Here is a 24,375-nt window from a genome sequence, read left to right as displayed (position 1 = left end):
TAAAACTCTCTTGAGAACATATGTCTTTATGAAACTGCTTAAGTGGTATTCTTGGTTTGGCCAAAGATTCAACCTTTAGATTTTTATCCACACTGAGTCCAAACTCTAAACCTTTTGTGTAGTGCAAGCTAAGTTTACAATGTTTTAAAAGAGACTTCTAAGGAAAAGTGTATTTCCATTAAAGAGTGAGTTGGATTCCTCGGTAATCAATAGTTTTCCTGTCATTTGAACTGTAATCTGAAAATGGCACTGCCATTTACTATTATGAGTTTTGGCACACAGTTTTAGTATTAGTGAAAGTCTATATTTATAGAAAACCAGTCCTTATATATCAGCTGTAAAACTATTTGCTGTTTATCCCTGGTTCATATTGCACAGATATTTCTTTCTCTGTCTCAGACAAAGCACTGAAGTGTTACAAGCTCCTTCTGTATTGCAGGGCATGTTCAATGTCTCTTGTTTGGTAGCCAGGGAAAAGGAAGATGAGATAAATCCAAAAAGACAGCTTTAATTCCAATCCTCCTGTTTGTGTGCACTCGTTTGAAATAGCACGCATTGACCAGGAGCGCTCCTCAGTACAGAGCTGTCAAGGCTGCTTCCCCACTTTGAACTTTAGGGTACAAATGTGGGGGCCTGCATGAAGACTTCTAAGCTTAACTACCAGCTTAGATCTGGTCCGCTGCCACCATTCCCAAAGCTAATTCCCTTCCCTGGGAAGCCTTGAGTTACCTTTCACCAATTCCCTGGTGAATACAGATCCAACCCCCTTGGAGCTTAAGACAAGGAGAAATTAACCATCCCCCTCCTTTCTCCTACCAACTCCTGGTGAATACAGATCCAAACCCCTTGGATCTTAAAACAAGGAGAAATTGACCATCCCCCTCCTTTCTCCCACCAACTCCTCGTGAATACAGATCCAAACCCCTTGGATCTAAAACAAGGAAAACTCAATCAGGTTCTTAAAAAGAAGGCTTTTAATTAAAGAAAAAGGTAAAAATCATCTCTGCAAAATCAGTATGGAAAATAACTTTACAGGGTAATCAAACTTAAAGAGCTCAGAGGATTCCCCTCTAGCCTCAGGTTCAAAGTACAGCAAACAGAGATAAACACTCTAGTAAAAGGTACATTTACAAGTTGAGAAAACAAAGTAAAACTAAGACGCCTTGCCTGGCTGTTTACTTACAAGTTTGAAATATGAGAGACTTGTTTAGAAAGATTTGGAGAACCTGGATTGATGTCTGGTCCCTCTCAGTCCCAAGAGCGAACAACAACCAAAACAAAGAGCACAAACAAAAGCCTTTCCCCCCCCAAGATTTGAAAGTATCTTGTCCCCTTATTGGTCCTTTGGGTCAGGTGTCAGCCAGGTTACCCGAGCTTCTTAACCCTTTACAGGTAAAAGGATTTTGGAGTCTCTGTCCAGGAGGGATTTTATAGTACTGTACACAGGAGAGCTGTTACCCTTCCCTTTATAGTTATGACAAGAGCGAACTACAGAGATAGGGGAAGAGAGGAGCTAAAGAAAAATACAAGCAACCTTCCATGAAGATTCAAGATGAAACTCACTGTCCTTAAGTGCTGTGGCAAGCTGGCAACCCTAGGGTTAAATATTTCTCTTGTGCATGAGACCAGCCTGGTGAAGGTTACGTTCTCAAAGGGTAAATCCACCTGGTCGTTAACAAAGCAGAGCCAGGCAGAAAGCACTGTGCAAGTTTCCCCCAAACAAGGCTGTTGATGTACCCCCAGGCCTCTTTTGAGCAGACCTGGCTAGTCATGCTGAATTGTGCCACGATATTCATTTTATGTCACAAACAAAAGTGCAATAAAGACTGGGTCAGATCCCCACGTCCATTTCACTTTTGATATGAATTATATTTTGAACTGAGTTATTCAGAGCTGAGAGGCCTGTGCTCCCCAGTGCACCAGGTAACTATTTCCAGTGCTTGTATAACCACATAGATACCCGAGGGCACTGCTGAGTCGATTGCCAGCAAAATGTTTCACCCACGAAAATCCCAAACTTTAGGCATCAAAGTTATATGTATATGTTTGGGTTTTTTTTTTTTTGAGTGCTGTGTTCAGTCAGGGCATATGCTGGAAGTCTGTGATTTCACTGTGAACTCACCTCCCACTGTCCCTGGGCTGCTTGGTTCTTCAGCTGGATCTTCCAGTCCTCTGTGTTTGGCTCTGCGCAATGGTGCATAGTTAGAATGACAGGCCGTGTCAGCAACGCTCCTGGAGGCCCACAGCTCACCACGGGGGTCAAAAGGGTTTGACTGTCTTCCACTGGTGGCCTGACAAGATTACGGAAAGACGTGTTTGTTAGCTGAATTTAAAGGGCCCCAGATGCAGCCAAAGTAAAGAAAAGGTCCTTGTCGCAAAAGGATTGGAAACACACACTTACAGATTTCCACTTTCACAAACATTTTTGTAAAAAGCACCTGTTTGTTGGGGCGGGGAGAATAAAGAGCAAATAACACCTCATTTTTACAGAGCGCCCTTCATTCCTAAGGATCCCCAAAGATGTGCCGATCATATACACAGGCATCATTTCACTCACCAGCGAAATGCAGCCACCAGTCTTTAACATAGAAAAAAGGTGAATGTGGGCTCTTGAAAGCACCATGAGTGAGAATTTTTCACTTCCTAGACAAGAAGAATCATAGAACACAGGAAGAGTATGAAGTAGTGACCACATCTGAGACATCATGAGAGGATTCTTGTAACTGGAGTGTCCATATACTACGGGCACACTTTAAAAAAAATGCATTCTGGTTTTAGATCCACCAATATTCTAGTATGATTACCAGATCCAGTAATATTCCCTTAAATTAAAAGGGAGAATTTTGCTAGAACCAGTAATATATCTACAACCAGAATGAACTTTTTAAATGTGCCCACGGTGGATAGATGTGGTGTGTATGAGAGAAAGAAAAAAAGGAAGAAAAGGTGAAGGGATAGGTGCAATATATGTCACGCATACTTACAAGACTAGCAATATACAATGTGACAACGAGGAGGGTGGTAGTGAAATATTTGCGATGAGGGTTGTGGGGAAAAAGAACTGGGGGGCCTTCCTTTTAATAGCCAAAATAATTCTAAAGGCCCAAAATCGGACCCTCTAACAGAGGTCTGTTATGCTGACTGCCCTTACAAAAAACAGTACAGGCCAGGGCCTGAACAAGACTAAACTACAGAGTTCTCTGCCAAATTCGGTCAAGGGTTGTGGCCAGAGGAGGGAGGGGGAGTAAACAATGCAAGAGACCTCTGCACATAATAACCGCTTTAGCAACATAATAACCGCTTGTTTATGAAATATAATAACCGCTTAATATGAAGAAATTGCTTTGCAAAGGCCAACTCCTCCTGTAGTTCTAGCTATCTGCAAAATCAGCCAATCATATATCTTCTTCGGGCGTCCTTTGATAACCCCCTATGCCCATAACCGTAAAACCCTGGAAAGATGATATGTACTCTAACGGGAAATACCCCTAAATGGGTGCCAAGTAACACCCATAATGGAAAACACCAAGTGACCCCTTACCTAATATGTACCCAATTCTCGTAAAATAATAAGGAAGGTGCCGGGAATAGGGGGGCTGACCTCAACTTTAATTTCTCGCAAATGACGTATAATTTGTACTGTGCTTGCGGTTTGACGGAATAAAGGCAGCCTGCGCTAGGTGTGGTAATCTTCGGATTGCTACCACCAACGCGTTGGTATGTATTGCAATAAAGGCCTCAGGTTCGAGTCTGTGAACTAAAATCAATGTGTGGGTGATTTTTCCACGACAGGGTAGAGTAAATTAAAAACAAAGGAGAATTTGTAGTGGGCTTTAGCAATGGACCACTGGGAGTGGATGAGAGGAATGTAAAAAAAAAATGAATCCCAGAATAACTACTGGGAGTTTAAAACCACAGGATACTGTACTCATGAGTGACTTTAGCCAACCAAACATCTGGTGGCTGACAAAGATAGCGAAACATGGATCGTCAAAGACATCCCTAAATTATATAGAGGACAAACTCATGATCCAGAAATCAGAAAATCCAACCAGAGGATAAGCCATCCTGGATGTAGTTCTTATAAACAGGGAGGGAATGAATGCGAGCGTGAGGCCAAAAGGGCTTAGTGCAGCTAAGCTACTTGAATTTAACATAGTATGCAATGAGTTCACAGGACCCTGGGTGGCTCACTGTTGAGTCCTCTAGGTCCAGTTCTGAAAACACTTAATCATGTATGGACCTGTATTCATGTAAGCATTGCCACTGATTTTTTTGGGACTACTCATATTAGAAAAAGTATGCATGTGTGTAAGTGTCTGCAGAATCGGGACCTTTGTCTCAACCAAAAAAAAAAAAAAAAAGCTAAAAATAATGTAAACCTTGGGTAAAATTTTCAGAAGAGTCTATGTGATTTAGGAGCCCAAGTCCCATTTTCAAAAGTGACTCAGGCACCTAGGTGATTCAAGCACCATTAAAGCCAAGTTTTGAAAGTCACTTTTGAAAATGGGACTTAGGTGCTTTAAAAAATTCTACCCCTTGTCAGTATAGTTATTGGTAAAAAGCAGACAAATGAAGGCTGACCTGGAAAAGCTGAAATCTATATAAAACAGCAAATCCAGATTATATATATATATATATCTCTGTGTGTCCTATGAGAATTAGCTAATGAATTTACTAAACTAATGGTAATTATTTTTGAAAAGTCATGGACTGAAAACTAACAAATGTAGTTCCTATCTTTCAAAAAGAGTAAAATACAACAATTCTGTCAACTATCATCTGTTAGCCTGGTTGTTTTGACATGGCAAAACAAAAACCAAATAAACTCCTGAACAACCAACCACTTATGGGGAAAAAAACTCCTGGTGAATTTTGTAGGAGTCTGTTCATTGATTTCATTAGGAGCTGAATAAGTCCCTTACAAAACACACACAAAAAATCACAAGGTCACATTTTCAACAAAATATTCCTTATTTTTCAATAAATAACATTTAAATAATTTCGCAGTAAAGAACTAATACATTAAACCATTCAGACTTATGTTTCTCTCACATACTTCACTACAATACTTTGGATATTAGTGGATTCAGATTTGTAAAAACTCCTGGAGGAGTCTTCTCAGTAGGTTAAAAACACCATGACTTGTTATTAGAAAATCTTTAAAATCACAGTTTTTGTATTGACAGTCACAGCTGTGGCAAACCCACAGACTTAAACATCTGGTTAACTTAACTCCATCTTAAGGACAACTGAACCATGAGGGCAGGGGGAAAAGCACTGACTTATAAAGAACAAGTCACGTCACACAAACATGATAGATTTTTGGATTGAACTATAAAATTAGTGGACAAAATTAATGCAGTAGGTATAATGTGTCTTGCCTTTAGTAAAGCTTCTTCTACAGTATCTTAAATTTTTTTGCCTGAATAGTTAATCGTTTTGCTTGGATGTAAGCACTGTTGTATTGAATAATAATAATAAAAAAGTAATGATAGCACTTAAAGTGATCTTAAAGAAGTATTAAGTCAGTCATTGGACAATGACAGATTTTCATTACAATATAACAAATGTTAGGGCTCAGACAGAGAGAGGGCCTGATTCTGGTCTGCTTTGCAACATATGCAGCTATTTACGCTTGCGCAAACCTAGTGCAAATTAAGCATAAAATACTATCGGGTCCTAAGAGAACCATTTTACAGCCACTTTTCACTGGAATAAATGATTACACAAGATGCAATGTGTTGGGGAACCTGGCCCAGAATGGCTAAATAATCTCTGAGTGGGATGAGAAGCAGATGTAATGTAACATTAGAGAGGAAAGGTCAAATGGACTAATATGCCAGTCATGGAGGTCAGGCTATCTGCATCAGCCTGCATAGATGCAAGCTGGTAATGACCTGATAATGATGAGACAGCAGGGTCTGACATGGTGTTCTCCAAGTGGTAAATAGCAACTGAAAAACCAGAAGACAAAACCAAACCTATGAGATTTATCTCCAATTTTAAGTGTACACAAAACATTTTCTCAGTGCTAGTGCCCTTCTCCTGGGCATATACAACATGGCACCATCATGAATCGCCTCATGTCCAGAAAAGAATAGAAAACATACAGCTGTGGGGACAATTGATGCTACATTCTCTATTTGTCAGTCAAATGCACACTCATACTCTACCGGTCAGTGCCTAGGATGTGGGCGGTCATGTCCAGTGGTTAGAGCAGGAGTCATTAGTCAGGAATCAGAGCCCAGGCAGGGTCAGAGGCCAGAGGCCAGAGCTGAAGTCAGGAATCAGAGCTGAGGGTCAGGATCGGGTTACCAGAGTCAGGCAAGGCTATGGCCAAGCAGGGCAGGAGCTATTGCAGCCATGGGCAAATGCTTTGAGCAGCCACCGCACTGCTGCTGGGCTTCAGAACTGGTCTGCTGACTCTTCCTACCAACCAGGTGGGGCAGCCAATCTGGCAGCCTACTACAGGCCATCTGTACTCATTAGGTTGCCTGGAGACTGGCTATGCTGCAGGCCCTGACTCCTGCCCCTGCCACATCATCCACCATTTGCTAGAAACTGACCCAACTCAGTGTTTCCTAATGTTTGAGCTAATTTTGTGACTACAGATAACCTAACCCACTTTAAGCCTTTGAAAACAGCAACGTAAGGAGGTGTAGGGAAGCTGTCTATTGGAGTACAATACACATCAGTGTCATTTAACGAGAGAAATCCTGTTCCCATTGACATCAATGACAAAACCCTCACTGACTTCAGTGAGGTAAGGATTTCACCCAACATTTTTACTCATGATTTAGAAGAAGGTATAAATAATAGCACATTCATTAAATTTGCAGATAATTATAATAATAATAATAATAATTAATAATTGTTGTGAGCAGTTGTGAGCACCAGTGAAAACAAGGAAATAATGCAAAGGGACTTAGAGAGGTTAAAAATACAGGCAGGATACAAAAACTATTAATTCTAGAAAAATGCAAGCTAATAGTTCGGGGGAACAATCCAAAACACAGTTATGTCACAGCAAGGAAAGCAGTAAAAGTGAAGAAGATGTAGGGCGATAGCATGCATCAAACTAGATGTCAGCTTGCAGTGTAATAAGGTGGCAAAAAAAAAGCAAATATGATTTTGGGCTACATAGGAAGAGGCATGTAACAAGTTCAAGGAAGTGATAATCCCTTCTCTACACAGCTCTAGTGAGACTGCATCTGGGTTACTGCATAAAGGGGACACTGAAATCTACTGGACTGTACAAGAGTTTCCCAAACCAACTAGCTGAAACTTTGAAAAATGAGTCATTTAAAATTAGTCTGGACAACCCAATGGAGTACACAACATAGAGAAAATATCCTGCAATTGCCACAGGGGTGGATGAAAATGGCCCAACAGATTTTATTCATCTCTAATTTCTAATTGTCTCTAAATTCCATCCAAACAAAGGAATAAACATTAATATGGTTAATGAGAATAGACACAGTTGCATTAGATAGGATAAAAATAATAGGAATATAAACCCTCCTGTTTCCACCACTAATTGATGGGGATTAGGAAAATTTTTTCCCCTATGGGCAGGTTATTCTGTAATTGTCCATTATATGGATTATTCATTTTTCCTCTGAAGCAACTATGGGTCACAGAAGACCCCTTTCAAGTGCTGGATTTAGGTTTGATGGAGGAAAGGGGGATTATTTTCTTGAAGGGAGAAAACCTACCAACATCTTTACAAATAATGGGGTCAGATCTTTCTTGCAGGCCTTGATTCAACAAAGCCCATAAGCATATGTTTAACATTAAGCATGAGAGCAGTCCTACTGAAATCAATGGGGTTAGTCATCGGTTTATGTGCTTGGCAGGACTGGGGCCTTAGCTACACCAGTGTAAATCTGAAGTAACTCCACTGAAGTCAGAGGAGCCACTCCTGGTTTACACTGGTGTAAATGAGAGCAGAATTCAGCTCATTGTTTACTGCAGCTAGTGAAAAATATACAACTGAAAGCTCTTAAAACATTTCCAGGCACTTTTCCCTTCTACATTTGCTAGTTAAGAACAATCTGCTATTAAAATTCCCCATTTATTCACAATATACAGACTTTTCACAACCAGCGTTATGCCTTTAATGGAGTTATTCGTTCAAGTAGGTCCCACTGTAATAAACCATATCACCTCCATTAAGGTAGTTACAACCTTCTGGCCATTGTTGTCTCCATTCAGGCTGCAGATGGGAGCACTCGTAGAAAAATCTCCCCTTTTCAACAGGCACGCATTACTCTCAGCAGTGCTTAACGGTGGATTTTACCGGCAATCATAGCTGTTCTCAAAAAAACCCACAACAAAATAGGAAGCAGAGGACGGAGTGGGAAGAAAGGAATAAATAACTCATAGCAACAGATGGTCACCCTTCTAGTCAGGTTAATGGAAAGTTTGGGGAGAGGGACATTTTATTTTCTCTTTACTGCTGGTCCATGTTTTTGCTGTCTCTCTCCCTTTCAAGTTAAAACCTAGTGTCCTGGATTGATCCCAGGGTTCTTCTGCCTGGTTCTATCTATGGAGGAAAGAAGAAATGAAGTTTCTCTCCCCTATGATGGCTGTTGGAGCATTTTGGTTTTTGTTTTGAATTTTTCATTGAAATAAATGGGCAAGCTGCTGAGTCTAGGAGATTAATTTTGTCTAGGATAGTTGGGGAGAATGGGATGGGGGGAATGGGGCAGAGGGTTTTAGCAGGTTTTTTTTTTTTTTTTTTTGCCACTCAAGTAAGAGTTTACTGGTGAAAATGGCAAACTTACACCTTGGAGCAAATTAATCAGTAATTCCACCATTATGGGTTTCTGGAGGATGGCTTAATTGTCTCAACACAAGGTTTGAAATACCTCTACTATCCAGAGTCATGGGTTCAAATCCTGGCAGAGCTAATGCAGCCCCTCTTTGTTCTTCTGAGGTAGATAAATTTAAATCCACACAATTTTCTGTTTAAGTGGGTCTTTTGGGTGTGACCTTCAGAATTCAGGTCCTGTCTGCCTTTTATGGTTGTTAGATTTCCAGTGGTACTTTTCATATGGCTTCCTTGCAGAGCCAATGGCCAATACTTCCTCTCCCCAACAGCTGCAGTAGCTGCATTTTATTGGTGCTGATTGTACACAGCTATGACGTGCTTTGGAATGAAAGGTGCTGTTTAAATATCTGTTATTATTCTGTACCCAGAAAGCAAAATGGGGACTTTCGTGCAGCTGTGCTGAAGAGCACAGGGCACTTTCCCTGGTATTGTGAAATGCAGCCTCATTTGCATCTCTGCAGTGTCTCCTGCTGTACATATTAAACTAGAGTGCCTGGTGCAGGAACAAAATCCTGATAGCCTTCCCTGTGCCATGTTTAATAAAATTCTTCCTAAAGCTGTGCAAATCCTACAGGGTTTGGTTCACATAAGAACACATGAACTGCCATACACGATCAAACCAATGGTCCATCAAGAACAAAAGCCTGTTTCTAGCAGTGACTGGTTCCAGATGTTTCAGAAGAAGACATAAAGCCCCCTTAATGGCTAATTATGCAATAATATGCTCAACAGAAGCCTGCAGTTTGGTGCATGACGGATTAGCGGTGAACCAAACCCTTAAGGTTTGTTTGAAAGTTTGAGTTTGACAAACAACCCCAATGCTAACCTATTGGGGGCCCCAATCAGGAATATTTCCCCCCCTCCAACACATACTAAAGAAGTGAATGGGGGGCCCCTTGAGCTGCTCGGAGCCCTAAGCAATTGCTTAGCCTGCTTATGCCTAGTGCCAGCTCTGCCCACAAAGGAACATCCCCCCCCCCCAACTTTCCAGGCTATAAAACATACATATCCAAGAAACTCCTTAGCTACTTTTGCCTCCAAGAGGAGGGAGGAACAAGATTGTTTCTTCTTCCTCCTCCTCCTGCCTCCCAAGCCCAGCGAACCCTTCTGGAAACGTTCACATGGAGTAGTGTTCCCCATGTTCCATCATGGCACTGTCACTGCATTTCATCCGAAGGGTCCTCGGGTGGTGGGGCCAGACAGAATCATTCCTTCCCATACTCAGGAGAACAGGATAGGAAAACCCTCCACTTCCCACTCCAGCAACATTGCACTAAGCTGCCAGAGCAGATAGCTCCCTGTAAGCCCCAGGGCAATAGCAATGGAACTCGCATGGATTCCCTAGAACTCTCAGGCAATTGATCTTCTTCTTTTAGCACATGATTGCTAGGTAAGACCTGTGAGTTGACTGGCAACCTTGCTAGGAGAAACTACAAACTCCTGCCTCTTAGTGCACAGCCAGTACAGTACAAGAGCGTTTCCCTGTCTTGCTGCTCCATGGAATTCAATTAGGATATTTCCTGACCCTCCCCAACAAAAGAGACACATTAGATAGGAAGGACATTGGTTGAGATTCCTCTGAAGGTAGGGATGTAGATGTGGCACTTTCATAGGCCAAGGGAGGAGGCCCCCTAGCCCCAGGAGGCAGCAAAGAAGGAAAGAGGACACTGAGCACACTCCTGAAGACAGCAATGGTGTGTAGAGAGTCTGATGAAATGGGAGAACGTGGCTGTTGGCCAGGAGGGGGGACGCCTGTTTGGAGAACATTCCTGTGGACTTTGCTGCGCATTTCCCCACTATGCAAACATCCTCCTCCCCACCACAGCCAGTTCACAAACATAGTGAACATTCAACTCTGGCTTAGTTCAACTGCGTTTAAGGTCAACACAAAAGCTTCACTCAGCTCTGCTATTGCCCAATGGGATCCCACCCTGCTCAAAGCAATAGGAGTAAAGCATATAAGCGTACTGCAGAGTAATAGAAAAACATCCGGCTAGAAAGCTGTAAATAGAGAAAACCACTCTTGCCTGTCCCCACCCTAACACTTTTACAGAAAACAACTACCCTGTGACTGCCTTGAAGGAGCACCAGCAATTATTATGAACCATTAAAGCCGCACTTCACTGCAGGAAAGGTAAAGTTTTCACAGAGATCTTCCTGCTCTCACACACTTTAATGGGGAGGAAATGAAAGAAAAGCCTCACAGTGCTCGGACACCCAGTCCTTTCAGTCAATGGAAAGAACAGCGTTATTAGGTTGTGGAGGGAACTCTGTCAAATTCTAGTTTCTAGAGGGCTCCTGCAAAATAGATCTAGAGGGGAAGAGTTTAGAAAAGCATGGGAGGAAAGAGAGGGATGGGATTAGCAGGACTTTGAGGAATAACAGACTTTCTGATTTAGCTTGAGCTATTAGAATTGCTTCAGATTTTTCTGAAACAAGTGTGAACTAAATCTCAGGGGGCTGCAGCTATATCCCCAAGCATGTAATATAGGAGGCTGAAACTCTGTGCTGCTCTAGCTATGTTACTTAGAGTAAGTCTAAGAGGACCAAATTCTGTTCCCAGTTACACTCATATATCTGAGAGCAGGTTTTGGCTCAAAGTTTCCATTATAAATCCCATATTATAGTTTCATATTTGGACTTTCAAATGTCATCAGCTGGAAATGCTCTAAAGGATTTTTCAGTCTAGGCACAATACATTTCCCATAAGTTATTTTGATCTGTTTGCTGAAAATATCTATGCAGGGTACACACAAAGTTAAACTCCTCAGGATTTCCAAGGGTTTATTTACCAAACCCAAGGCCACAAACTTCTCCTTAAAAAGTGAATGTCTGAAGCTAGTCCTTTATGTATTATTCTCTTCTGGGTTTCTTTAGCACTGCAAGCTAACTTGCTGCATCCATGTGCTGCTCATTAAATTCACCACCTTGCTGTTCCTGGGTGTTTGAGGAGGGGACAGGTTGATGGGTTGGATCCTGGGTGACTATGGTGTTATATATATGAGAATATATTATTGCCCTTATATAAATTGATGGTACACCCACATCTCAAATACTGTGTACAGATGTGGTCTCCTCATCTCAAAAAAGATATACTGGCACTAGAAAAGGTTCAGAAAAGGGCAACTAAAATGATTAGGGGTTTGGAACGGGTCCCATATGAGGAGAGATTAAAGAGGCTAGGACTCTTCCGCTTGGAAAAGAGGAGACTAAGGGGGGATATGATAGAGGTATATAAAATCATGAGTGATGTGGAGAAAGTGGATAAGGAAAAGTTATTTACTTATTCCCATAATACGAGAACTAGGGGTCACCAAATGAAATTAATAGGCAGCAGATTTAAAACAAATACAAGGAAGTTCTTCTTCATGCAGCGCACAGTCAACTTGTGGAACTCCTTACCTGAGGAGGTTGTGAAGGCTAGGACTATAACAGCGTTTAAAAGAGAACTGGATAAATTCATGGTGGTTAAGTCCATTAATGGCTATTAGCCAGGATGGGTAAGGAATGGTGTCCCTAGCCTCTGTTTGTCAGAGGATGGAGATGGATGGCAGGAGAGAGATCACTTGATCATTGCCTGTTAGGTCCGCTCCCTCTGGGGCACCTGGCATTGGCCACTGTTGGTAGACAGGATACTGGTCTAGATGGACCTTTGGTCTGACCCGGTACGGCCGTTCTTATGTTCTTAATATGTAATATAATATGAGGGGTCTGGGGAAGTCATTGACGGTGTCTGGGGCTGTTCTAAGTGCTCTAGGAATGGTTACAGATAATGCAATAAGGCCCAGATTTTGAAAAGTATTTAGGGGTTGCTGTGTTCAGCATTGCAAGGCCTAACTGATTTAGGGGTCTAAATCTCATTTTCAAAAGTGATTTAGGTACTTAAGAGTTTAAATCCTATCATCTGTCAATAGGATTTTGGCTTCTGCGTGCCTAAATCCCTTTTGAAATGAGATTTAAGCTCCTATATCAATTAGGTGTTTCAACACCGAGTGCATAAATACCTTTGTGACGGGTTGGATCACAGAAACCCCCTTGGGAGCTGCCACCCAATGTGCAAAGACTACCCCTGCTTCTGTTTTCCCTGCCAGCTCAGGACTCCAGCACCCCGTCTCGCTGAGTCAGACACTCCAGTCTGCTCTAACAAAGACTCAGGGTCTGAATTACTTGCCCCAAAGCTGCAAGTTTACCTGAAAACAGCGTACAATAGTGTGCTTGTCTTTAGCACTCAGATGCCCAACTCCCAATGGGGTCTAAACCCAAATAAATCCGTTTTACCCTGCATAAAGCTTATGCAGAGTAAACTCATAAATTGTTCGCCCTCCATAACACTGATAGAGAGATATGCACAGTTGTTTGCTCCCCCAGGTATTAATACATACTCTGAGTAAATTACTAAATAAAAAGTGATTTTATTAAATACAGACAGTAGGATTTAAGTGGTTCCAAGTAGTAACAGACAGAACAAAGTAAGTCACAAGCAAAATAAAATAAAATGCGCAAATCTATGCCTAATCAAACTAAATACAGATAATCTCACCCTCAGAGATGCTTCAGTAAGTTTTTCTCAGACTGGACACCTTCCAGGCCTGGGCACAATTCTTTCCCCTGGTACAGCTCTTGTTCCAGCTCAGGTGATAGCTAGGGGATTCTTCATGATGGCTCCTCTCCCTCTCTGTTCTCTTCCACCCCTTTATATATCTTTTGCATAAGGCGGGAACCCTTTGTCCCTCTGGGTTTCCACCCCCCCCCCACTGGAAAAGCACCAGGTTAAAGATGGATTCCAGTTCAGGTGACATGATCACATGTCACTGCAAGACTTCATTACCCACTTGCCAGCACACACACATACAGGGAGACTCACAGGTAAACAGCCATCTGCAGACAATGGGAGTCATCAACATTCCAAACCATCATTAATGGCCCACACTTTACATAATTACAATAGGCCCTCAGAGTTGCATTTTATATTTCTAGTTTTAGATACAAGAGTGGTACATTTCTACAAATAGGATGATCACACTCAGTAGATTATGAGCTTTGTAATGATACCTTACAAGAGACCTTTTGCACAAAGCATATCCCATTTGCATTATAGTCACTTATTATCAATTTTTTTATAAAACTATCCCAGTTACATTATATTCACTTATTATCATGTTTTTATAAAACCATGTAGACTGCACAACGTCACAACCTTTACAAATCTAGGCCTAAGTAGCTCATGTTAAATACACTGGTCTACAATTTTTGAGAAGTCGTCTGCTTCAGAGATAAAATGTGCTATTTATTATGTATTTTGATGTGCTGAATTCAAATATGACAATTTAAACAACTGATTGGCTACTGTTTCTAAGATATTTAAGTTTTTACATTTTATGTCTATGTATATTGTGTAGATAGTAGAGTTTTAATCATAAATTGTAAACCTAGGTCTTTTCATATGTTTATGGTTGCTTTACATGATAATATTTCACCTGTCCTGTTTATGTAACACTTTAAAAATCAGCAAAAGGGTTATATAAATAAAATTTATTATGAAACAAAAGGCAAAAAACTATTATGTACATAGTTTAGTCCTATTCAGTGTCTACTCGGTGCTTCTTGGCTTGTCTCTTGTATTCATTAAATGGAGCATCTCTTGTCACTGTCTAGCAATAGTCTGCAAGCATTGATGGGCTCCATTTGCCCTGATAGCGTTTCTCCATTGTTGCAATGTCCTGGTGAAATCGCTCGCCGTGCTCGGCGCTCACTGCTCCGCAGTTCGGTGGAAAAAAAGCTAGATGAGAGTGCAAAAAATGTATTTTTAGTGACATGTTGCAACCAAGGCTTTTGTATGCCTTGAGGAGGTTTTCCACCAACAACCTGTAGTTGTCTGCCTTGTTGTTTCCGAGAAAATTTATTGCCACTAACTGGAAGGCTTTCCATGCCGTCTTTTCCTTGCCACGCAGTGCATGGTCAAATGCATCATCTCGAAGAAGTTCACAAATCTGAGGACCAACAAAGACACCTTCCTTTATCTTAGCTTCACTTAACCTTGGAAATTTTCCACGGAGGTACTTGAAAGCTGCTTGTGTTTTGTCAATGGCCTTGACAAAGTTCTTCATCAGACCCAGCTTGATGTGTAAGGGTGGTAACAAAATCTTCCTTGATTCAACAAGTGGTGGATGCTGAACACTTTTCCTCCCAGGCTCCAATGACTGTCGGAGTGGCCAATCTTTCTTGATGTAGTGGGAATCTCTTGCACGACTATCCCATTCGCAGAGAAAACAGCAGTACTTTGTGTATCCAGTCTGCAGACCAAGCAAGAGAGCAACAACCTTCAAATCGTCACAGAGCTGCCACTGATGTTGGTCATAGTTTATGCACCTCAAAAGTTGTTTCATGTTGTCATAGGTTTCCTTCATATGGACTGCATGACCAACTGGAATTGATGGCAAAACATTGCCATTATGCAGTAAAACAGCTTTAAGACTCGTCTTCGATGAATCAATGAACAGTCTCCACTCATCTGGATCCTGAACGATGTTGAGGGCTGCCATCACACCATCGATGTTGTTGCAGGCTACAAGATCACCTTCCATGAAGAAGAATGGGACAAGATCCTTTTGATGGTCACGGAACATGGAAACCCTAACATCACCTGCCAGGAGATTCCACTGTTGTAGTCTGGAGCCCAAAAGCTCTGCCTTACTCTTGGGTAGTTCCAAATCCCTGACAAGGTCATTCAGTTCACCTTGTGTTATGAGGTGTGGTTCAGAGGAGGAGGATGGGAGAAAATGTGGGTCCTGTGACATTGATGGTTCAGGACCAGAAGTTTCATCCTCTTCCTCGTCTGAATCAAGTGAGAATGATTCTGGTGCATCAGGAACCGGCAGTCCTTCTCCGTGGCGTACTGGGCGTATAGCTGATGGAATGTTTGGATAATGCACAGTCCACTTTTTCTTCTTTGACACACCTTTCCCAACTGGAGGCACCATGCAGAAGTAACAATTGCTGGTATGATCTGTTGGCTCTCTCCAAATCATTGGCACTGCAAAAGGCATAGATTTCCTTTTCCTGTTCAACCACTGGCGAAGATTTGTTGCACAAGTCTTGCAGCATATGTGTGGGGCCCACCTCTTGTCCTGATCTCCAATTTTGCAGCCAAAATAAAAGTGATAGGCTTTCTTAACCATAGTGGTTATACTGCGCTTTTGTGATGCAAAAGTCACTTCACCACAAACATAGCAGAAGTTATCTGCACTGTTCACACAAGTACGAGGCATCTCTGCTCACTTTGGCTAAACAGAAATGTGTCCCTTTGCAAAATCAAACACTGACAAATAAGAGAGCACGACACCGTATGATTTCCAGAGCTGATATAGGGCAATTTGTTCAGCAGAGTGATGTAAGCTTCGTTATGATTGCATCATCCATGACTTCTAGGAATAACATGATGCAATACATATAATGTATGATGCAATACCAGCTTCAGATTGCATCATTCATTGTTTTGTCTAAAAAGCAAGTACTGTCCAAACCCAGTCATAGATTTATTCATAGATCCAGTCAAAGATGTATTTTAGTCATTTCTGGTTTAAATTGAGTTCCCTTCCCTTTATAACTCACTTATTCTCCGCCATTCCCAAGTCAAGGGTCGTATATACTGACCCAATAGCATATCTTGAAAACTAGAGCCAATCAACAATTTTAAGCATCATTTTCATTCTCAGTGACCCAGAATTAGTAAAGTTTGACTACATTTATTTCAGAAGCATTTTGGCTGTAGAGCAGTGATATTGTACGCACTGTTGATTTTAGAAAGTGTGGAGAGCCTGGAGTTTTAAAGAGGTGCTGGAAAAAATCGAAGTCAAATATATATCTGAATTATCCACTATCACTTAGCGGTCCCCTTATTAGGAATCTCAGTTAGCACCAGCCTGATGTGACATACTGCATAGGAGGTATTGGGCCTCAGCAGGCTTTTCTGCAGTACATGAATCTGGGAAGAGGCTGCGAGTGGCTGGCTGGCCCTCTTCCCCTCTGGAGAAGTAATGTAGTAGCGGACTGGGATTGAACAATCTCATTATGCTCTGCATACTCTTTACCATATCTGATCACCCAGTTAAATGAGCCTACGACAAGTCCCCCTAGAGTCAACTGGCACCTCCATAAATTTATGATGTGCTCTGCTTCCTCCATGGCATATTTGAGCTCAGTGTTCTCCTCTCTCACAAAATTTTTCCTGCAACTGCAAGACCTCCTCCTTCCATTCATGCCTTCATACACCCACATCCACATTCATTCTTCTTCTCAGGTAGCACTACTTTAAACATGCCTTCTCCATGCTGGTTTTATGCACAGTACCACCTGTAGTGCAACTGCTATCATGAACCATGTAGAGTGGATTTGATGGCCCTTAAACGGAAGTAAAATCAAGGATTGGCCTGCCACGTTGGGTGCCCATCACTGAATGGGAGAAGAGGCATTGATTCTTTCCATATCTGAAGAAGAACTAGTAGGAGTAATTTCTGGGTGACTCATTTGCGCACACCCCCGCCTTCCAGAAGGAAGTAAAACAGAGTGGAGAAGGGCAGAGAAATTTAATGTAGGACACTATCTCAGCCACACCATTCAAATAAAGGCACAGGAAAGTCTCCTTGGGTTAGCTATAGTTTCTCTCTGCAAGAGATGGACACTTTTTCAGTACAGGTTGCTAGTCTTTTAAAAAATATAGCCCAGAGTAACATGAAAAAAATCAATATGGGCTGTGAATATAGATAAGGCCATTTTTGTAATTAGCCATTTTCAAAACAGAGGGCATGAATAATGTAAGCATGAAGGTCTTTTTTATTTAATTTTTCTTTAAACAGATTATGTTTAGCGTGGTTCAAAAGACTACCAAGCCAGAGAACAGGGCTCACTATTGTACAGTGTATAAACAGCTGTGGCTAAGGGCATAACAAACGCTATCAAAGGGCTGAGCCAAAAAATGGATTTAGCTATAAGGAGAAGAAAGAGGCATAACACCGTGTAATGATTATTTAGTTTTGCATTTGTCATTTAGTCTTTGTGCACGTTATTCTACACCTAAAGAATAGGATTTCTCCTTTCTCTTCAGCGGCTTTGCTCAAATTGCTGCTAGTAATACCTTGCCCTTTTAGGCCTCCTTTCTGCCAACATTAAGGGCCAGACTGTGACATGGACCACATGCCCATGCAGGGAAGTAAGGAGTAAGAAGCATTTTTTGTATATCAGGATGCCAGTTACCTAGCCCCTGTGTCTGGGTGTCTAGGAGTAAGCAGGACTACATTTCCTCCCTTGAGCAGGTGGGCAGAGAGGCGTGGGGAACAGGTAGAGCCTTGGCTCCATTCCCTACTCATTGGCTGGAGTAGCTGAGCCAGCGCAGGGTTAGATAATATTTTGCTAATGGTATAGGGCAGCTGAAAATTGCTATTCCATGGGAATAAGAAGGGAAGAGGTAAGGTATTGTGATTCAGCAGTGTGTCTCAGAATGACGGTGTTGAATCACTCTTCCTGGGGTGGTGTAGCCTATGTCTCACCCCGTGCTCTGAAGTTGTGCCACAGGTAATAATCTAGCCCTAAGTAACTTGTCCTAGGGTCACAGAGAAGGTTACACAAAGAGAGGAGAATATCAGACTGGAAGCTCTCACTCTCAGCCCTCTGTTAGAACCACTAGGTATTCTGGGTAAAACTTTCAAAAATGCCTAGGAGCCTCATTTACAAAGCTATTTGTAAAACATGCAGAGAGGAGCCCAGTCGGATTGAAAAAAATGACTATGAAGGTACACTGCACTTGCTTAGGTGCTTTTGAAAATCCCACTAGGCATCTACATGCATCTTTTGACACCTAAACACTTTTGTAAATCTATCCCTACGTGACTTGGGCACTTGTAAACCTAAGTCTCATTGTCTTTCACCGAGACTTAAGGGGAGATCTTCAAAGTCACAAACGACACTTAGGCACCTAAGTATATGTGCCTAAATATCATTTGGGCCTTTGAAAGTCTCTCCCTTAGGTTCCAAAGTGCTTAAGTCCCTTTTGAAAATGGGGCTTAGTCTCCTTTAATCACTAAGGTGCTTCTGAAAATTTTACCTTACCTCAGACTCTGTCCACATTCTGAATCATATTTTAGTGAGTTAACTAGCAAGTACTTTCATAAAATGACAGCTTGCTAGAAATTTGATGGTGATGATAATAATTAATCATTTGAACAGGCCATCAGAGGGCTGCGTCATAATCCTGGCTTAACACTTAGCATGTCTTTCTCAGCTTCACATCTGCTTTTCAGAGGCTTGTGTCAAGACTGCAAACGAGCTGGGAGCCACGGAGGGAAGGAATTTCTTCCAGTGATGGCCCTCTTTAGAGTAGGTCTTCTGAAGAGGAAGGCATGGGATGGGCCTGGTGAGGGGTGTATGAGGCTCAGCTGGAAAGTGCCTCCCATTTGGCTGGGAAAGTGGCAGGGAATTCTAGAGAGGTGATATGCTGACAAAGTAGCTTGAACCCGGAGAGTAGCACAGGCACACAAGGTTGGCAAGCCTGTGCTAATTGCGACATGTAGCCTCGGCTCTGAATAGGGGGTAGCATGGAGCTGCAGTGACCCAAGGGAAGCAGCCATGCCTCAAAACTGTGCTTCAGTCCCTCCTTGTGCTCTCTGGTGAGCACAGGGGGGCAATGCACAGGCTACAGCATCCCTATGGACAGCCCAGTGTACCCTCTTATCCTTTTCCAACCACTTCTTCCTCCACAGGGATTTGTGTTCCCCAGGGTAGCATGGAGCATGCAGCCCTTTCCCCTCCTCTATTCAACTGAGCGAAGGCCCTTTGCAACAGGTTACCAGACACACTTCCTGCTGCACTTAATTCTTGCTACTGCATTATTTTCACTTCTAACTTGGATTCAGCTTCCCCCAAGCTTGAAAGCTTTTTGCAGAACCTATAAAAAGCAAATATCAGAGCTCGCTCTGTGGCCAGGTTATCCTCAGCTCTCACCTGTGTCTGCTTTAAAACCAATAAGCAGCCTCAACACAATTGGCTTTGCATAAATATCTGCTGATCAGAGATTTTAGTTAGTACATTTTCTCCCATCCCGTTCTCCATAATTAGTGCTCAAGCAAATGCACTCCAAGTAGAGTCTTTTACCTCATGTTCTCCTTCCTGTGAACTGTCAAATACATTTCATATACTCTTCCCTGGGGAACAGCCCCTGCAGGGATCAGCAAACTTACGCCTGCAAAACAGAAGAGACACAAATAAAAGGAAACGGAGAAAGAAAGGCAACCAGGTCTCTGACGAAGAATGACAGGAGATTTTGAAGACGAAGCCCTACATGCTGGTCTCCCTGGTGCCTCCCATTGTCTGTTTTGAATTACTGGAGTGGAGAACTGGATATTTTCCTTCCCCTTTTGTTTTATTTAAGGAACAAACAGATGGTTACTCTGTTGCTTACCTTGTAAAATGTGGGGAAAACCAACAACTCTGTCTAAAATTTCAAATAGCTGTAATGGAACATCTCTCCCCAGGCATTTCTTTTTTAATAAAAAACAACAACAAAATCCCCAAACAGCAGAATACTGGCCCAGGAAACAACAAGAACCATTTCTTTTTGGGAGGAGCTGGTCATGTGGTCAGCATCCGTGTTTAGATGTACTTAACTTCTAATTACACAATAGTTAGGACAAAATGGGGATACTTGACATCCCTTATATGTCCATTCATAAAGAGTGGTCCAGAATTCCAATACCCAGTCAAGTCTGCCCTGCACTGAACACAAGTTAGTGGCAATTAGTGATGTGCCATGAGGCACAAGTACTCAGTAGTCCATGCAGCCGGGCAATTCTGGACCAGCTGCCATTGCTGAACTGGAGCGATCAGAAATCTATGGTACGGATTTCAGTTTCTCCTGCATAAAATTATAACTAGACAGCTGAAGCAAACCTATGAACAGAATAGTCACAAGGATATATGTGTGTGTATGAGAGAGAGAGAAGAAGAAGAAGAAGAACTGGCCTTACAAAATGATGCACTGGACAGTCCTCATCGATATATGAATAGTTTGGGGCCTGGTTACATGAGACCACCTCTCTCTCTATACAATACATCCACTCTTGTGACCAGTAGATGTGTTTGAGCTGGAGTCCCTCCCCCCTGTTTTAAAAGGGAGGGTACAGCTGGCAGGCTGTTTTTCATGAATGGCTTTTGACTTTGGAACTTGTTTCCCTGTGGGTTTGTCACAGCCCAGATACATTAAGCTTCTGGGCATGCTGCCTCACCCATGTATTTCCTCAGATGTACAGGGAGGGATTATAGGGACTTTTGACTGTTAATTGGTGGGTAAATATTACTGGAAGCTGTATAGACAGCCCACTGTATTGGGTTATAGTTGATGGATAGATTTGTTTCTGTTTAATTATTTTTAAAGTGCTCCTAGCAATAGATATGTACTTTTTCACCTACAAACTGAAGTTAATATGTGAATTAAATTATGTATGTCTAACAGACTTTGCACTACATGTGGAAAGAATAGTGGAAAGTAACCTGAGAACAAACTGGACCTCTAACAAGAAGAGCCTGAATTTCAGGTCTACAGCACGATAGACTAGATTTTGAACAGAACTCAGCAAACCACAATCAGGGCAGATTTTTTTTTCTCCAGAGCAGCTCAGCACCCATTTAGGCCCATAAATGAAACAGATTAAATTTTCAAAAGCATTCAGCATCCAGTAAGAAGAATAGGGATCACCAGAGGCTAAGGGGTTTTGAAAATCTAACCATTTCATTTGGTGTCTAAATAGGAACAGAGTTGCATTTTTTGTTTGTTTGTTTTTTAAATCTGACCCTGGTTGCTGTTGTTGAGCACTTAAGAAGCTGGCCCTGAATGTGGTGAAGATTTGGTATTCTAGCAGATTTGAATATCCACCCCAGGCCACTTCTCTTAATAGGCCATCACACTGAAGTTGGATTAACTGAAAATTTTGGTTAACTGGGGTCCTACTATCCAGCTAAATAACAGCGTAGCCATTTTCCAAGCTGTAAACAGAACTTAGTTTTTTTTTTCTTTACTAACTTGTGCAGTTCCTGAAAAGCTTCTAATAAAGAAATATGAAAAAGACACACATAATGTCCTGGTTTCCTTTGCTATGTAATCTCTGTTAGGCAAACTATTCAATCACCTGCAGAAAATTAGTATTCTGCTGTCTTGCTTCAGCACTGCACAGTCTGCAGCAAACTGGAACTGGAACAACTGATTTGTTTTCTAATTAATTTGTCCTTTTTATGCATGATAACAAAAGTGAGGCTTTCTGGCTTGAAGTTGGGTTGTTTGGTTTATTTTGGGGATCTGTATGAAAGGAAAAGGTCAAGGATGCTGAATCCCACTTCACAGGGAAGTTCTGAGGTCTAATATTTCTGAAGGAAGTGGTCACAGTCTTCTGATTTGTTGTTAAAGAAGGCCAGGACTTTTGGGAAAGGATATGTGAAATAGCTGAGTAAACCTGAATGGAAAAAAATGCTGTTTGGGCTAAAAAGAAAAGGCAGATTCCAAGGAGTGACCTTGTTTTTTCTGCCTAAAAGAACAGATAGATGTCATTGCCTAAAACCACCAAACCACCACCACTTTTGAAATCTCATTAGGTACCTCTGAAGCTGATAAGTGCAATACTTACCTGAATTGGGAATGATCAGGTGACCTCCAAGGGAGTTGAAGGTGCCAAAAGCAGTGCATGATGGGTCTGTTTGTCGAGCAAGACTCTGGTTTTTCATGTTCAGGGTCTCGTTTTCCAGCAGAGACTGAGTTATCTGTGGGGATAACTTGGATGAGAAGTCGGACAGGTCGTCCTGTGGGGTGACTGCACCCGAGGTACTATAGACCTTGATCTTCAGGTTGGGCAGTGGATCAAGGATTGGAGAGTTGGTCATTGGGATTTTATCAGAGACATCATGCAAGGCGTAGACAGGACCTCTGTACATGGCTGCAGCAGATGTGAGGTCTGGTGGCACTGCCAGGAGATCTGTGTTGGAAATGAGAAAAAACAACAAAGTATTACCCACGGCTGTATCCCCTTCGCTGAAGACTTCCTTCTGGGTGAAGATTTAGTGGTGCCATTCTATTTGTGTCTTCATATTGAAGGGAATGATGAGCAAAGCCCTAATGGACTGATATTCTTCTCCTTTTGTATCCATCCACACATCTCCAGGGGTTTACATAGGCCCTATCGCTATGGAATCTAATTGCTGCACAAAACTGAAGTGCAACCCTACTCCAAGGATTTTTAACCTGTATTCTTTTCCAGTCTGCACTCTGACTTCAAATATAACATGCCAGGCCTCAGTACAAGAGACTCTCTATGACAAAACCAGTTTTATTAATTAATTTTCCTCCCATAAATGCTAAGTATGAGAATCATTAGCCTATTTATTCAACCAGTCCAAAGATAGAATGATAGAAAGAAGAGATAGAAAAGCCCTATGGGGTCATCTTCCTCATCACCCACAGCCAGCGCAGGATTGTCACCAACGGTATGTTGTACAGTGCCTTCTGCAGCTTAGCTTTAAACAAATCCTTGGCAAAGAAAGTGCTGCTCCTGCTAATGTTCCATTTTTACAACTCTCTAGCCAGTTTTACTTTTTTCTTGATGTAACTTTAATACTCAAAGAATGACATCAAAAGCCAGAAGGTTCAGCCCAAATGTATAGCTTCCAAGAGCCAGTCTTGGCTTTGTGTGTTCATTTTCTGTCTGATGATGTCTGCAAATAATTATGCTATTATTAACTGGTGACAGAAATTTATTATGTTTTCTACCCACTGAATCTTGCGCCAGAGCAATGTCTCATCTCTCAGTAGTAAATACCTCCCACACATCTCTCCATGCAGACAGAGAGGTCACAGTAAATATGATTATCAGACAGTAAAATGAGAAATATAATGTAATGGAATTACTTTATTAGAGTATTATTCTAAGACATGGTAGAATGAGTCCTGTTTCTGTTGTAGCCAATGGTGTATTTGCCACTGACTTATATACAAACCCTTATTTCTACATGTGTGTCCCGCTCACTCCTTTTCTCCTGAAGTTTATACTACTCTGTTTCATGCTCTACAGTAGGTCTGAAAAATTCCAGCATAAGGTTTTAGCACTTGACTATAAGAAACAAATGAGCATAACCTTTCTTTTTTTCTATGAAGGGGCAACTAGCATCCAGTGAATATAATTCATACAACCCTGAAGACCATTTCCTTACAGCATCTGCCTGAATTGATCTACATGAAATGAAATGACAACTAACCTTGTCTTGCAGCCTTGATGTTAACGGGTTGGAATCCGCCATTCAGTGCCGAGGAGTCTATAATATCTGACTCAAAGTCACGGTGGTTCTTCCGATACACGAACAGTGCCACAATCACTGAAATAGCTAGGCACACGATTACAGCTATCACAATGCCAACATAGAGAGCTACGTCATCTGAGTCAGGAGCAGCTGGAGGGACAAAAGAATTAAACATTGTTCAGCGGTATCTGGTCACAGGAATTTCCAAG

The 24,375-nt window shown here is 41.8% G+C and overlaps 1 protein-coding gene across 1 annotated transcript in view; it reads right to left on the bottom strand.

Moving 5' to 3' along the window:
- The window catches only part of UNC5C (unc-5 netrin receptor C), a 363,016-nt gene that overhangs the window by 24,386 nt on the left and 314,255 nt on the right, over nucleotides 1–24,375 (bottom strand). The window contains exons 8-11 of the mRNA XM_065404905.1: nucleotides 24,125–24,316; nucleotides 22,504–22,848; nucleotides 19,982–20,069; nucleotides 2,123–2,291 (exon numbers count right to left, since the gene is read on the bottom strand). Coding sequence (XP_065260977.1) covers nucleotides 2,123–2,291; nucleotides 19,982–20,069; nucleotides 22,504–22,848; nucleotides 24,125–24,316 — 794 coding nt within the window. The remainder of the gene's footprint in view (nucleotides 1–2,122; nucleotides 2,292–19,981; nucleotides 20,070–22,503; nucleotides 22,849–24,124; nucleotides 24,317–24,375) is intronic.

This window comes from Emys orbicularis, chromosome 5 (genome assembly GCF_028017835.1).
Source record: "Emys orbicularis isolate rEmyOrb1 chromosome 5, rEmyOrb1.hap1, whole genome shotgun sequence".
Classification (NCBI taxonomy): domain Eukaryota; kingdom Metazoa; phylum Chordata; order Testudines; family Emydidae; genus Emys; species Emys orbicularis.
Note: the sequence above shows the minus strand (reverse complement) of the source record. Positions and strands in the feature narration are given on the sequence as shown.